Source organism: Podarcis filfolensis (assembly GCF_964270895.1).
Source record: "Podarcis filfolensis genome assembly, chromosome: 2".
Classification (NCBI taxonomy): Eukaryota; Metazoa; Chordata; class Lepidosauria; order Squamata; family Lacertidae; genus Podarcis; species Podarcis filfolensis.
Genome location: NC_139605.1, coordinates 124235822 through 124249485, shown reverse-complemented (window position 1 = coordinate 124249485; position 13664 = coordinate 124235822). Strand labels below are relative to the sequence as shown.

Sequence of the window (13664 nt, the reverse complement as noted above, 5' to 3'; positions counted from 1 at the left end):
GAAACAGAAAATAAAAACCCTTGCCCAGTCCTAAATGTGTTTACTTTGAAGTAAGTCCTACACAGTTCAGTTGGGCCTAAGTCCTGGGAAAGTATGCTTAGAAGTTGCAATTTGGCTTATATCTATGCTTCGTCACAATCAGTTTTATCCTTTCGTGGCTCTTTTGCATATGAAAATTAGGCTTTTAACTGTGCCTTACAAAGATGAGTTTACTTGTAGGAGATTGCAAATGTAATCCAGAGGAGAACGTGTCCAGAGGAGGGCAACCAAAATGGTCAAAGGCCTGGAAACGATGCCTTATGAGGAACGGCTAAGGGAGCTGGGCATGTTTAGCCTGGAGAAGAGGAGGTTAAGGGGTGATATGATAGCCATGTTCAAATATATAAAAGGATGTCACATTGAGGTGGGAGAAAGGTTGTTTTCTGCTGCTCCAGAGAAGCGGACACGGAGCAATGGATCCAAACTACAAGAAAGAAGATTCCACCTAAACATTAGGAAGAACTTCCTGACAGTAAGAGCTGTTCGACAGTGGAATTTGCTGCCAAGGAGTGTGGTGGAGTCTCCTTCTTTGGAGGTCTTTAAGCAGAGGCTTGACAACCATATGTCAGGAGTGCTCTGATGGTGTTTCCTGCTTGGCAGGGGGTTGGACTCGATGGCCATTGTGGTCTCTTCCAACTCTATGATTCTATGATTCTAAGCTTTAATAGGTTTCACATTTTCTTTTTAAACCAGGCTTTTTTTAAACAGTCATGTTAAATTAAAAGTTGGTTTAATGTCTGTGTCTCTGTGTGTAATGCCTATTTGATTATAGTAATTCAAAGGTAAGGGAGAAAATCAAAGCAATTATCTTTTTTAAACTGGACTTTTATGCACCCTGATGGTTTATATTGTTGTTGGGGTGTATTTTTAAGTGTGTTAAGGTGGGGGGGGGGACAGGCTGAATCTTCCTGATTTACTGGCAGTCACTCTAAAGCTGCCAGAGATTACATTTAGCATTGCTTATAATCATGGCTGAGCTTACCAAAGCCAAAAAATACTCTGAGCTTTTTTACCCGTGTAGTGTTTCATATCACGTGTGTTTTGGCTCTTTCCAAAGAGTGACCATGCAGTTGGGCTTTCCCCCGAGAAACTGGTATCAATTTGGCAGGGCTCTTCTGATTCTTGCTTGGAGTTCCAGTCGCTGCGACCCTGCAGTGAAATGTACACAGGAAGGTTGGCCATCAGATCTATATTGTTCTTTCATAGTCATTTTCATCTTGTGCATGTTACTGACATCACAAAGGAGCTATAATAGTGCTTTGCCTGAGTTGGTATCACATAGTCCTGGGAGGTACTTGCCCTTAGCTTGGTTGCAGCAGTTGGGGATTGAGCAGAAACACTACAAACTGGTAATTTTGAAGGAGGTAAGTGAGAGGGAATGGGCTGAATTTCAGGTAGGTAGGCTGTAAGCTAAAATAATTGGGTGGGATGGGTCATAAGAGAATGCTTCTTAGAAAGAAGCTGATATGTTGTGCCCTACAACTAAAGTCTTTTTCTCCTGTTTTATCTCACAGGGCGTGTGTATTATTTCAACCATATTACAAATGCCAGCCAATGGGAACGCCCCACTGGAAACAGCAAGAATGGACAGGGAGAGCCGACTAAAGTGCGATGCTCACATCTCTTGGTGAAACATAACCAGTCTAGGAGACCTTCATCATGGAGGGAGGATAAGATCACCCGGAGCAAGGAGGAGGCCCTGGAGCTAATTAATGGCAAGTAAAAGCAAAGGAAAGTGAGAGCTCAATGTACTGAAGCCCTGCTTTCCACACCAGACAGTCCAGCCCCCAATGCAGTGCTTTCCTTTCAAAATTGTGATGAAGCCAGCAGCCTCTGGACAAAAGGAACCTGTTGACTCACTTCACTCCTCTTGATTGGGGCATTTCAGTTGCCTGTTAGGGCCATTTTTTCTACAAATTGTCTGTGCACCATATAAATTAAATTTATATGCCTCCCTTCATCTGTGTATCACAGGGCAGTTTACAGTATAAAAACACAAAAGTACGTAACATAGTAACAAACAAAAACAATACTCCCCGCTCTCCCAGTTTAAAAGGCCAGAGATTGCTTCAGTAGCCAAAGGTCTAGGTAGAAGAGCAAAGTTTTTACCTGGTGCCTAAAGATATGTAATGAAGGTGCCAGGTGAGCTTCCTTGGGGAGAAGATTGCACAAGCGCAGGGCCGCCACAGAAAAGGCCCTCTGTCATGTGCAAATGAGGCACACAAAGAAGGGCCTTAGATGATGATTGCATGGTCTGGGTCAGTTCATATGGTTCACATATAAAGTCTCCAGCTCTTAAGATTGTGGAGAAACATATGGAAGTGGGAACTGCCTCTGAAAGGCTGCCCTTTTCAAACCCTGCATGGCTAAGTGCCCTTCCTTCATTGCCATCTGTAGCAGCCTAGTCCATAGAAGCTGGCTGCCTCATCCATCCCACCTTGACAAGAATTTCCAGTGCTGCAAAACATTCCTCAGTTATCATGTTCAGTATAAAGTAGGCGGACGGAGTGCGATAATGCAAAATTAATTTGCATAAGGTGGGGTTGGTGGCATGCGGTGTAGATAGCTTTTTGTCTGATGCATGAACAGCATAATCAGAAGAGGGTTCAGTTGGGCTTTATATCTAGAGCCTTAGGACCTATTTCATACAAACAGCTGATGAGGTGACAAAATTTGCTCCTGGACTTTCATCCTGCGATGGAGAAGTTTATAATAGTTTTATTCTGTCCTGTAATATGTGAGTATATATATCTATGTCTGTCTAAATATATAGAATCATAGAATTGTAGTGTTGGACCTTCTACCATTATTAATGATATGTATCTACTACTTGCCAGGGCTGAAATCACTGCCAAGACTCAAATTTGACTCAGCCACTCCTGTTTTCTTCTGCATGTGGAATAGAGTTTTGCAGGGCTGCAATAGAATCTTAGAATTCGAAGGGACCCCAAGGGTCATCTAGTCCAACCTCCTGCTATGCAGGAATCTTAGCTAAATCATCCCTGACAGATGGCTATCCAACCTCTGCTTAAAAACTTCCAAGGAAGGAGAGTCTACCACCTCCCAAGGGAGTCCCTTCCACTGTCTAGCAGCCCCTACTGTCAGAAAGTTCTTCATGAAGTTTAATTGGAATCTCCTTTCTTGTAACATGCCCCCCTGCCCCGCAGAGAATGAGCAAACAAGCTTCCTCCATCCATCATGTGACAGCCCTTAAGATGGCTATCGTATCTCCTCTGTCTCCTCTTTTCTAGGCTAAACATACCCAGCTCTTTCAACCGCTCCTCATAAGGCTTAGTTTCCAGACTCTTGATCATCTTGGTCACCCTATTCTGCACACCTTCCAGCTTGTCAACATCCCTCTTAAATTGTGGTGCCCAGAATTGGACACAGTATTCCAGGTGTGGTCTGACCATGGCAGAAGAGAGTGGGACTATGACTTCCCTTGATCTGGACACTAGATGTCTGTTGATGCAGCCTAGAACTTCATTGGCTTTTTTTTGCTTCTGCTTCAAACTGTTGACTCGTGCTAAGCTTGTGGTCCACCATGTCCCCTAGATCCCTTTCAAATGTACTGCTAGCAAGTCAGGTGTCCCCCATCCTATATTTGTGCATCTGGATCTTTTTGCCTAAGTTCAGAACCTTACATTTGTCCCGACTGAAATGCATTTTGTTAGCTTAGGTCCAGTTCTCCAATCTGTTAAGGTAATTTTAAACTCTGATTCTGTCTTCTATGACATTAGCTACCCCTCCCAGTTTGGTGTCGTCTGCAAATTTGCATCCCCTCAGTTCCTTCATCCAAATCGTTTATAAAGACATTGAACAACAGTGGGCCCAGGACAGAACCCTGTGGCACCCAACTTGTCACTTCTCCCCAGGATGACAAGGAACCATTTGGGTTTGGTCAGTCAAGCAGCTGCAAATCCACTTAGCAGTTGCTTTGTTCAGCCCACATTTTACCAGTTTCCTCGTGAGAATATCATGGAGGACTTCATCAAAAGCCTTTCTGAAATCAAGATACACTATGTCCACAGCATCCCCCTGATTCACCAAGTGTGTGTGTGTGTATATATATAATCTTTGCATGTACAAATGTGTGTAAAGCCTTGGTGACAAGCTCTTTTTAAAATGTGCAACAAGGTATATGGAGGAGTGTTCAGTCCTGTCAACATTCCCCTTCCCAGTCTGCAGTCTGAAATTCTGCGGTCTACAAACCCGTGACCATCTCATCTGGTGTATGTGCGGTATATGCCCCAAAGGGCAAAATAGAGTTGGAGGTGCTGCCCAGCACACCCTGTTCTGAGAACACAGTGCCAGATTGTGGTCATAGTAATGCATTGCGGGTGGAATGAGCAGAAAATAGGTGGAGCTGTATCAAACTTTGGCAAACCTCTGGACAAGGTAAGATGCTTTGTAGGAGAAGGAAGAATGTCTGCCAGTTTGCATCGTTTGTCCTTGTTCTAGAGTCTGTAGAGCTCCAGGAAAGGACAAGCATTGTCAAAGTTGCCAGACTTAAACCAGAACCAGGGCAACCCTGACTTGCTAGTATTTTTTGCTAGCAGAGGCTTGACAACCATATGTCAGGAGTGCTCTGATGGTGTTTCCTGCTTGGCAGGGGGTTGGACTCGATGGCCCTTGTGGTCTCTTCCAACTCTATGATTCTATGATTCTATGAATCATTTTGGAGCTGAGGGTTTCAAATGCATTTCTCATGTAGCACAGGCACTTGGGGGAAAGGTCTAAAATCGCTCTTGTATGATTTGGTGCCTCAAATACCAGTTGCCACAATTTTGAGCTTGTTCCTTATCTATTTTCCCATTTAGCACTTTCTTTTGTAAAGCCACCTGAGAGGTTTGCTTGTATTTTCTTTGTAAAAATGTGTATTTTTATATTGAAAATAAAATTTGTATTTTAAGCCAAAACCAATGTTCTTTAACACATTTTCATGTATGTTGAATGTTCATTTCACTGGTGGGAGGGAGGCAAGAGGGCAACATAACTGTGGGTGGGAGAATAAGATACCACCTGCATATCTTCCACATGAAATCTGGTGCAGGGCTTGTTCGTTGGCCACCCTTGGCTTCAGCTGAATTGGATTAAGCTAATTTAAAAATACTAACATGTTCTTCTGGAAACACCGGACTCCTGATTCTTTTTGTCCTTGACAGGAATAAAAGTTCAGCTCCTAGCAGGGTGGGAAGAACCTTAGGTGCCAGTATGGGTAAGTAGAAAGAAAAAATAAAAAAAATCCTTCCAGTAGCTCCTTAGAGACCAACTAATTTGTTATTGGTATCTGAAGAAGTGTGCATGCACATGAAAGCTCATACCAATAACAAACTTAGTTGGTCTCTAAGGTGCTACTGGAAGGAATTTTTTATTTTGTTTCGACTACGGCAGACCAACACGGCTACCTACCTGTAACTAGAAAGAAAAATGTTAGGGTCTAGGAATCCTTTGGCATCTGAGCTCCATGTTTCTGGCATCCATGAAGCCGTCTGTTATGGCAGGCACAGAACAGTGATTCCTACTTAGACATTCTTCAGTGTTTGCTATTGTAAGCAATGAGCGTGAAGAGTGGGTTCCTTCGATTGCTCCGTGGCTCCTCTCTTTTTGAGCCGCAGGGGTGGCAACAACAGAACCTTTCTCTGCGAGGGTTTGTTTCCAGGCATGGCCTCCTCACGGAGTGCATTTTGTATTTGTGATCTGGAGACCCATTCTGTGGTTTGCATGCACGTTGCTAGGAAATGAACCCTTCCACGTGCTTTCCTACCCAAATTGTGCAGCAGGAGAACTGGCCTGCCTGGGTTTAGGATGGGGAGAACTATGCCTTCATGGAATCTCATCTTTTTTAGTGCCTTTGGGGAGTTCTCTCTTTTTGGAATTGTAGCTTCTGGTTCAGTCAAGGAATGAGGCTATGCAGTATTGGCAGCCATGGCCTCTGGTATTTCTAGCAGAATTTCCCTCCAGGTTTCAGGTTGTTAGAGAAGCGCAAGAGGAACTTGATGCTGGAACTGTGAATTAGCAACATAGGTGGTACAACTGGTGTAGTTTCCATGCTAACAGCAGTTGAGTCGCCCTCCCCACACTAGCCCACAAGTGTCAGGTGGGATTTGGACATAACCCAGTAGAAGAAAATCTGATCGCAGTTGGGGAAAGTTTAAATGGGTGCTTAATTCCCCCATTGAAATCAAGACACAAACTTCAGGTAGATCGTACCTTTATTCCTCTCCTCCCTTGCTTTTAAGGACAGGTTCTCTTATGAGACCTTGAATTCATTCAATCTGGGATTAAAGCAATGTACTGTATACACTTCTTGTTCTGAGTAGAATCTTTTTAAGACACTTTCCCATCCTAGAAAACATAACCTTAAAATAAAATAAAATAAAATAAGAAAAGAAAAGAAAAGAAGGATGCATATTTCTTGCCACTTAAAATAATTCATATGTCTAGCCAGGGGTCCACAAAATGTATTTGCCAGATCACTGGAGGGAGCCATATATTTTTGTCCAGCAAACATATCTTGTTCTTGATTCTGTGCTGGACTTCAGAAATCCAACATGATGCCCAAAATGAGATCCTATCCGTTCTTCCAATACCAGTCAGTATTTGTAGAGCCTGTGGTAGAAAAGGCACTAAACTTATTTCAGCTGTTGTCAGTGACCAAATAAATAAATCACTTGGTTTGGAATTGCCCAGATAATTGGAGGGAATATTTATTGGACTGTATGACTTTCCATCCTTAGGACTGAATCAGAAATATAAGATGGGTTGAAAAACTGCAGTGAACCTGTATTTAGTCAAAGCTATTTGCACTCTTTTAATAAGTGCAGAACATGGCTCTCCTCAGCTGGATGCATTGTGCATTGCTATTCTTAGATTGGAGGGAAAAACCCTTCAAGTGTGTAGTTATGAGAGTGGGGAAAAAAATTAACTTCTAAAAAAATGGCTTTTTGTTTTTGGCATTGACTGCACACAGACACAGACACACAGACACAGTTTCAGCTGAGCAGTTTTTCACTTCATCTTGTGGGATGGTGCTCTGTGGGTTAGATATACTTGCATGTGAAAAGTCTGCATGTTAAGGAGAAAGGCAGACTTGACACCTGCCCAGTGCTTTCTGTGTGTGGTTTGGGGACAGCCATCCTACATGCAATTGCCCCTCCTGCAGTCTGACTTGGTGTCCTCGCTGCATATTTGGAGCAGTCTTACAATTGTTAAAAGGGAGAACATCATACCTGTAATTAACTGAGGATGTTACCAAAATTTTACAAGACATGTTCCGTCAGGTGGCAAAGCTGCTAATAAGGGGAGTAGAAAAATTGATGACAAAATATAGCTTAAAAATAAATAAATTGAACCTAGATATTAAAAAAAAAACTGGGAGCATGTATGTTAATCATAAAGTGCTTAAAATCTGATTTTAATGCAAATGTATTAAAAGTACATCTCTAGTTGAATCCATTTGCCTATAAAATGCAGCACTGAAGAAGGCTTTTAAAATAGCAAATAGGGGTGAGGAAATTTTCTTTTGAGGTTAGCATTGTAGATCAGATGTTACAGGCTTTGAGGGGGTTAGAATCCATGAGATGTCATCCATGCCAGGTTCATCTACTGAACCCACCTAGATAACTTTGTAATTCTTATGCCTTCTAAATTTGTTGTAGTAGCATACATGGGGTAGATAGAAATTGGTATTGTGAAGGTATTGTTTTGTAAATATACGACAAAATACCTCCTACTGATACATCCTTCTAAGATTCCCACTTCTATCTTCAAATAACACCCTCCATGGGTACAAAAATCAGGACTGTTCTTTATTTAAGGTTCACAGCATGCAGTGGAGTCAGGCCCCCATGCAATCAGGTTTTGGGATCTACCAGTTCTCAGTCCAAGAGAATTGGAGGCAAATACAGTGGTACCTCAGGCTACAGACGCTTCAGGTTACAGACCCCGCTAACCCAGAAATAGAACCTCAGGTTAAGAACTATTCTTCAGGATGAGAACAGATTGTGCAGCGGCAGTGGGAGGCCCCATTAGCTTAAGTGGTGCTTCAGGTTAAGAACAGTTTCAGGTTAAGAACGGACCTCCGGAATGAATTAAGTTCTTATCCCGAATTACCAACGTAGTGTGGTTGAGGACAGCTTTGGGTCTAAATTCCAGAAGCAGCAGCTAATGTTCAGAGCATTTTCTGGCAACTAATGTAGTCTAGGACAGGCAATGAAGACAGTCCCACAGGCAGCAGCAAAAGCCAAGAGGTAGGTAGCATAACCCGAGAGGCAGAGGCAAGGGATCAGGTTCTGGAAAAGGAGTTGGATCTTAGCCAGGCAAAGTCTTCTCGGGTGAGCTTTCTCTGACAAGTGAGCAGATCCCAGGGTTAGGACTTTCTGGGCGAGGATGGTTGGTTGATGGCACACTAAACTGATTGCTGGGGCCAGTGCAGCAGCCGGGATGGTGCTTTTAACCCTCTTCAAGGTTTGTGTTCGGCACACAGCATGGGTGGCAAAGGTGAGCTCTGGTTTGATACCTCTTTCTACGCCCACCCCTCCAGGGAAAAATATTTCAGATTGTTTGTCTTATTCCCTTCTCTTCCTCATTGGTCACGTAAATGCTGGCCTGTTAAGTTGGTTCTAGGTGAAGTACTAGAATTGCAGAGTTGGAAGAGACCATGAGGGTCATCTAGGCCAACCTCCTGCAGTGCAGGAATCTTTCCTCCAACTTGGGATTGTAACCCATGACCCTGAGATCAAGTGTCTCATGTTCTATCAACTGAGCTATTCCAGACGTCCCTTTGACTTTCCTTGTGCCCCTAGACATGCCTTCCCAGGTACAATTAAAAATTATTTAAGTAAATAATATTTCCCATTCTAGAACCCTCCATCACTCTAATATGCAACATTCCCTCCGCTCCCTGTTCTAGGTGATAATAACTCACCTTAATTGCTTCTAGGAAACTCGTTAGCCTTCTGTGAAACAAAATACTGCCAATTGATAGTATGTGAGCAAAATCAACATTTAATAGGAATTGGGCCATTTCATTAGAAAATAAAACCAAGAAATTATTTCTCAATGTTTTTCTTATGCCCTGAATGCAAGCCATACTTCCATTATGTGTTTCTGAAGAGACCAGATTTATTTCCAAATTTGGGTCCAAGGAGATGGCTGTCTTCATTGTCCCCATGAACATCACCATCAGAGAAGCATGTGAAACAGGAAAACTGGAATCTTATTCTCACTTTAAAAATCTTCCACACCTCAGTAGGTTGAGAAAAAGACTGCCACCCACCCTTTATGGCATGGGGCCAAGAATGCCTTGTAAGTCATATTAACTGCAAGAAGCAGAGCTCATGAAAAGCCTGTTTGGAAAGTGAGTTTTAGGATGAATTCTTCCATGCTAATGATTCACTATCCTGATGATCCAAACAGCCCTTAAAATAGTTCTAAAGGGTAAGTGTTAGCAGTTGGCTGTTTGATGTAACCAGGATGGTTAAGGCAGAAATCTGTTTTGCTTTCCAAGTGAGAGTTGTAATTCTCTCCCCATCCCCTCTTAAACAAAGGAAAGGAAACTGAACTTTTAAAGTTACACCAAGCAACCATGCCCATAAGATTGTATCCAACAAAGTTGTTCTGTTGGTGCAAGGACTTCCCACAACTTTCCCTGCCTCTCCAACAGTCTGGAGCAGATTTGTGGGGGGGCCTGGGGTGTGTGCAAGGAGAGGGAGCACAAGAGCCCTCCTGTTGTGCAAGCAGCGCAGTTGTGTGAAATGCAACCCGGTGTGTGTGAAGATTCACCACAGCTCCCAAAAGCTGGGGCAACCTTCCTTCTAGTCGGGCTGCTACTCAGATTGGCTTTTCTTGAACTCCTAGAGCATTCAAGATGGTATGCTGTTGTAGAGGAGGAACACATTGCCATTGTTTCCTTTACCTTGAGCAAACTGTGGCATCTTGGGATTGTTGAGAAGTTCCATTTGGATGCAGACCATGAGAGGCTTATCAGCCAAGCGCTGTCCCAGAACCACATCTTTCATTAGAAGTTCCGATAACCAGCTTTTTCTGTGCATGTTATCTTTCTTGGATAGAAGGCTAAGCCAATGAAAATTTGTTGCTGGGTGCAGCAGCAGAAGGCTTCCATCATCTGATAACATTATGGAGAGAGACATTTTAATCTTGTTTTGTATGGGATTCTGATGTAATTCTTATATTCAAGTGATGTTTAAAATGTATTAAACTACCGGTTTGATAGCCCCAGAGACGGGAGTCCTTTTGCTATCAGATAATTTTTGTGTTAGAGCAATCTTCTGTGTCACCTTAAGGACAGAGGGAAAGGCGTGATTAAAACTTATTTCATCTAGCTCTCCTGCTGTGAGGTTGATAAAACCCATTAGGAATTCATTCATTTGTCTCTTTTATTATCATTGTTTCTTTTTTTATATGAAATGCCATGATCAAGATAGCTGGGCATGGGGAGAATCTATTTTCTGTCAACAGCTGCATCTGTCCTTGATAAACACCATTTGTGGTAAAGGTCATAGGAGCTTGCATATAATTGTTTAAAAATGGCGGTGTGCATTTTGGCTTGATAACGGTATAAAGGGAGATTGATACTGTTGACTTGGCAAGAGCAGTCTGTTATTATCTTCCTAAAAATGAGCAGGTGAAATTATGAACAACAACAAATATATCACTAAAGAATTTATTGCATGAATGCCCACCTTAGCCGCAATCAAACAGCTGAGCCTCATTGAATTTCTCTGAACAAGCTTACCATACCTGATGAACATAATTATAGCCTAGAATTGTTAAAATAGATCCCCTGGGAAGCATCAGTTTGACAGGCATATCATCGTCGCCTTTGATTTTATTGTTTAGAGAATTTTAACTCTGATATTGCCATGTTTTTCTTAAACACTGTGGAGGTTGAGAGTTGTCAAAGGGCTTGTGAGTGTGTGTTAGATTTTTGTTGTGTTTAAATCTGGGCTTGTAAATAGCCTCTTACCTGATCTCCTACGGCGAGTAAGAATCTGGTGGAGGTGACCACACACAGGTGTGTCCCCCACCCCAATATATGTGAGCAGGAGGCTGGTGTAGAAAATGTTTGTGGGCTACTGATTTTTCTTTGGTGGACTTCTTTCCAAAACTGTATCACTGGGCAGATTAGTTTTAATGTGTTGTTCCCCGGGGGTCCTGTTGAAAAAATTTGACTGCTTTCCTGCATACTCCTTCAGAACTCCAGCAAGAGTGACCTGTTCTGCCTTAGCAGCTGGGGCAGGGGGCAGGGAGAGAGCGATGGGGAAGAAAGCCTGGGTCCTTCTCACCACCAGCATGCAGACTTCAACCACTGATGCCGAGGGAAGTTGGACCTCAACAGAAGAATGAGGTCTTCAGCACCTCTGTTTATAGGCGGCATCTCATAGAAGGACTTCTGTGGGTGGTTTTGTTTGGTTTTGTTTTAGTATATAGAATTAAACAAATAATGAGAGAATACTAGATAACACACTGAAATAATGTAGCATCTATTGGATGCATAGTATTGGATGCACAATTAGAAAAAATGCCTCAGAGATATTGAAGAGTTGCTGATAGCTGCGCTAGATCTACAAACACCCTGGCTTGGTAGTAGCTTCCTCTTCTGCTCATGTTTCAGAAGGAATATTTTGGACTGTTAGCAGTGTTTGCTTTGGCCCAAACATCCCATTGGGTGGGAATTCTGTGTGCCAGAAAAACCAGAATTGTCCACAGGAAGGCAGTCAGGTGAGAGTTGAACTCCTCCTCCTTAGATAGCAGGGTTGGCAAACACGACTCCTTTCTCAAAGATGACCTGCTCTTCCAGATGGCAGCAGGGTTCTAGAGTGGTTCCTGCTGAATGGGGCTGCACGGCAACCAGCTTGGCTGCCTCGAGACAAACCAAGAAGTCATTAGCCCCAGTAACAGCTGCCCTTTTCCTGAGTTTGCTGCATTGCTTGCTCTTGCAAGTGTTTCCTCCTCTCCTCTGACTCTCCTGCTATGTTAAGTGGGAGGCAAATCAAATCACATGGCTCAGCTGTGAACTAGGGACTCAACATTATCTCTTCTGCCTTCTTCCCTGCCCAAGTATAGAGGGGTGATGCTTCTGAGAGGCCGCAACCCTGTGTTCCTCATTTGCTGTGCTACATAAAATCAGCATCCTATGTCCAGGCCCATGAAGTCACCGGGCTGGAAGGCAACAGGGCAGATTGCCTGTGAAGCAAAGTGCTTGGCATCTAGGTTGTTGCAGCTGACATCTTAGTGCTGGGCACGGGCTTCCCCAAACCATGGTGGGAGGTGGCCCTGCTGGAACTGTATAATGGAACAAGTGAAAACTGGCAAGAGGGAATGAGCATGAGCAAAGGAGCCTTCTGACTTCCCATTACTGAATGGGACAGGGAGCAAGGGAAGAGAATTCATCCAGTATCTTGGTCAAGGCAGGGCTAGGTGAGGCAAGGTGAGGCAACTGCCTCAGGTGGCAGGATCCACAGGGGCAGCAGATTCGGCCTCCAAGGAATACATTGCCCACTGCTGCTACTGTTTCTGAGGTGGCAGCCATGGCTGTGGCACATCCTTGGAGGCTTGGTCTGCTGCCTCCTTGGCAGCCCCCCTCCCAGCCCTGGGGGTGGGTGGAGACCAGCAGTGCGTCCGATTTGCCCAGAGGCTGCTGTGCAATGTCTTCTCCACAGCTGTCTCTAGCTGAGTAAGAGGCTCTGGTCTCCTTCCACCCCTAGGGAGGAAATGGCCGGGGCTGCCCTGGGAGGTCTCCAGGGCCCTGCAGTTGCCTGGCATGATTCTCAGTGGGCCTCTTTTCTCCCCATGGCTGCCTTTGATTTCTACTTTGACCAATGGGTAATGTTGATTTGACACCCCTGCTCCCCCATTTCCGATGTAGATCTTCTTCCTTGCTTGTTTCTGATAAGATCTTCATTCACCCCTTTTTCCCTGGCAGGAAGAGGGTGCCATTTGGTGGTTCAACTCAGGTGTCCAAATGTCTTGGGGTGACGCTGGGTAAAGACTAATGGGAGAACAGGGAGGCAAGGGAGGAAGACACACCTCTGATCATTCCCCAGGGACTCTTGCTTCTTCTGCCCTTCCCTTCCCATTCTGCCTTCTGCTTTAAGGCAGCTGCGGGCGAGGCCAGCGCTGGAGCTGAAGATGTCCAGAATCCTAGAATTGTAGAACAGTAGAGATGGGACCCCGAGAGTCATCTAGTCCACCCCCTTCAATGCAGGAACCGAGGACAGGTCACAAGTTAGAACTGAAGGTCATCTCAGGAGAGCTTGGGGCATGGATGGCTCTGGGTGAAACACTCATAATTTCTGCAACCCATGGCAGGCTGCACCAGAGTAGCCTGCCAGCCCCAGGCCCTCTGCAGCTTGGTGCAAAGGGGAATCAAACCCAGGGCCCTGGCTCTGCCCTGGCTGGGTTAATCTGGTTCTCTCTTAAGCTTCTCTTGTGTGAAAAATCTATCCAACATGTAATTCAAATTTGCTGCAGTGAAGAAGCAGGTGGCTCCTCAGTCCTTGCTCACGTGAGCTGCCTCAATTGGCATATAGCTACTAAGTGTCTCCCCTCTCCCGCCTTCAAAATAACTGTTTTTAGTCAACCCAAAATATCACAGAGGC

General features: G+C 44.1%; 1 protein-coding gene across 2 annotated transcripts in view; it reads left to right on the top strand.

The window, feature by feature from the left end:
- The window catches only part of PIN1 (peptidylprolyl cis/trans isomerase, NIMA-interacting 1), a 38645-nt gene that overhangs the window by 13444 nt on the left and 11537 nt on the right, over nucleotides 1-13664 (top strand). For both annotated transcript variants that reach the window (XM_083599822.1, XM_083599823.1), the window contains exon 2: nucleotides 1554-1754. In XM_083599822.1, coding sequence (XP_083455948.1) covers nucleotides 1554-1754 — 201 coding nt within the window. The remainder of the gene's footprint in view (nucleotides 1-1553; nucleotides 1755-13664) is intronic.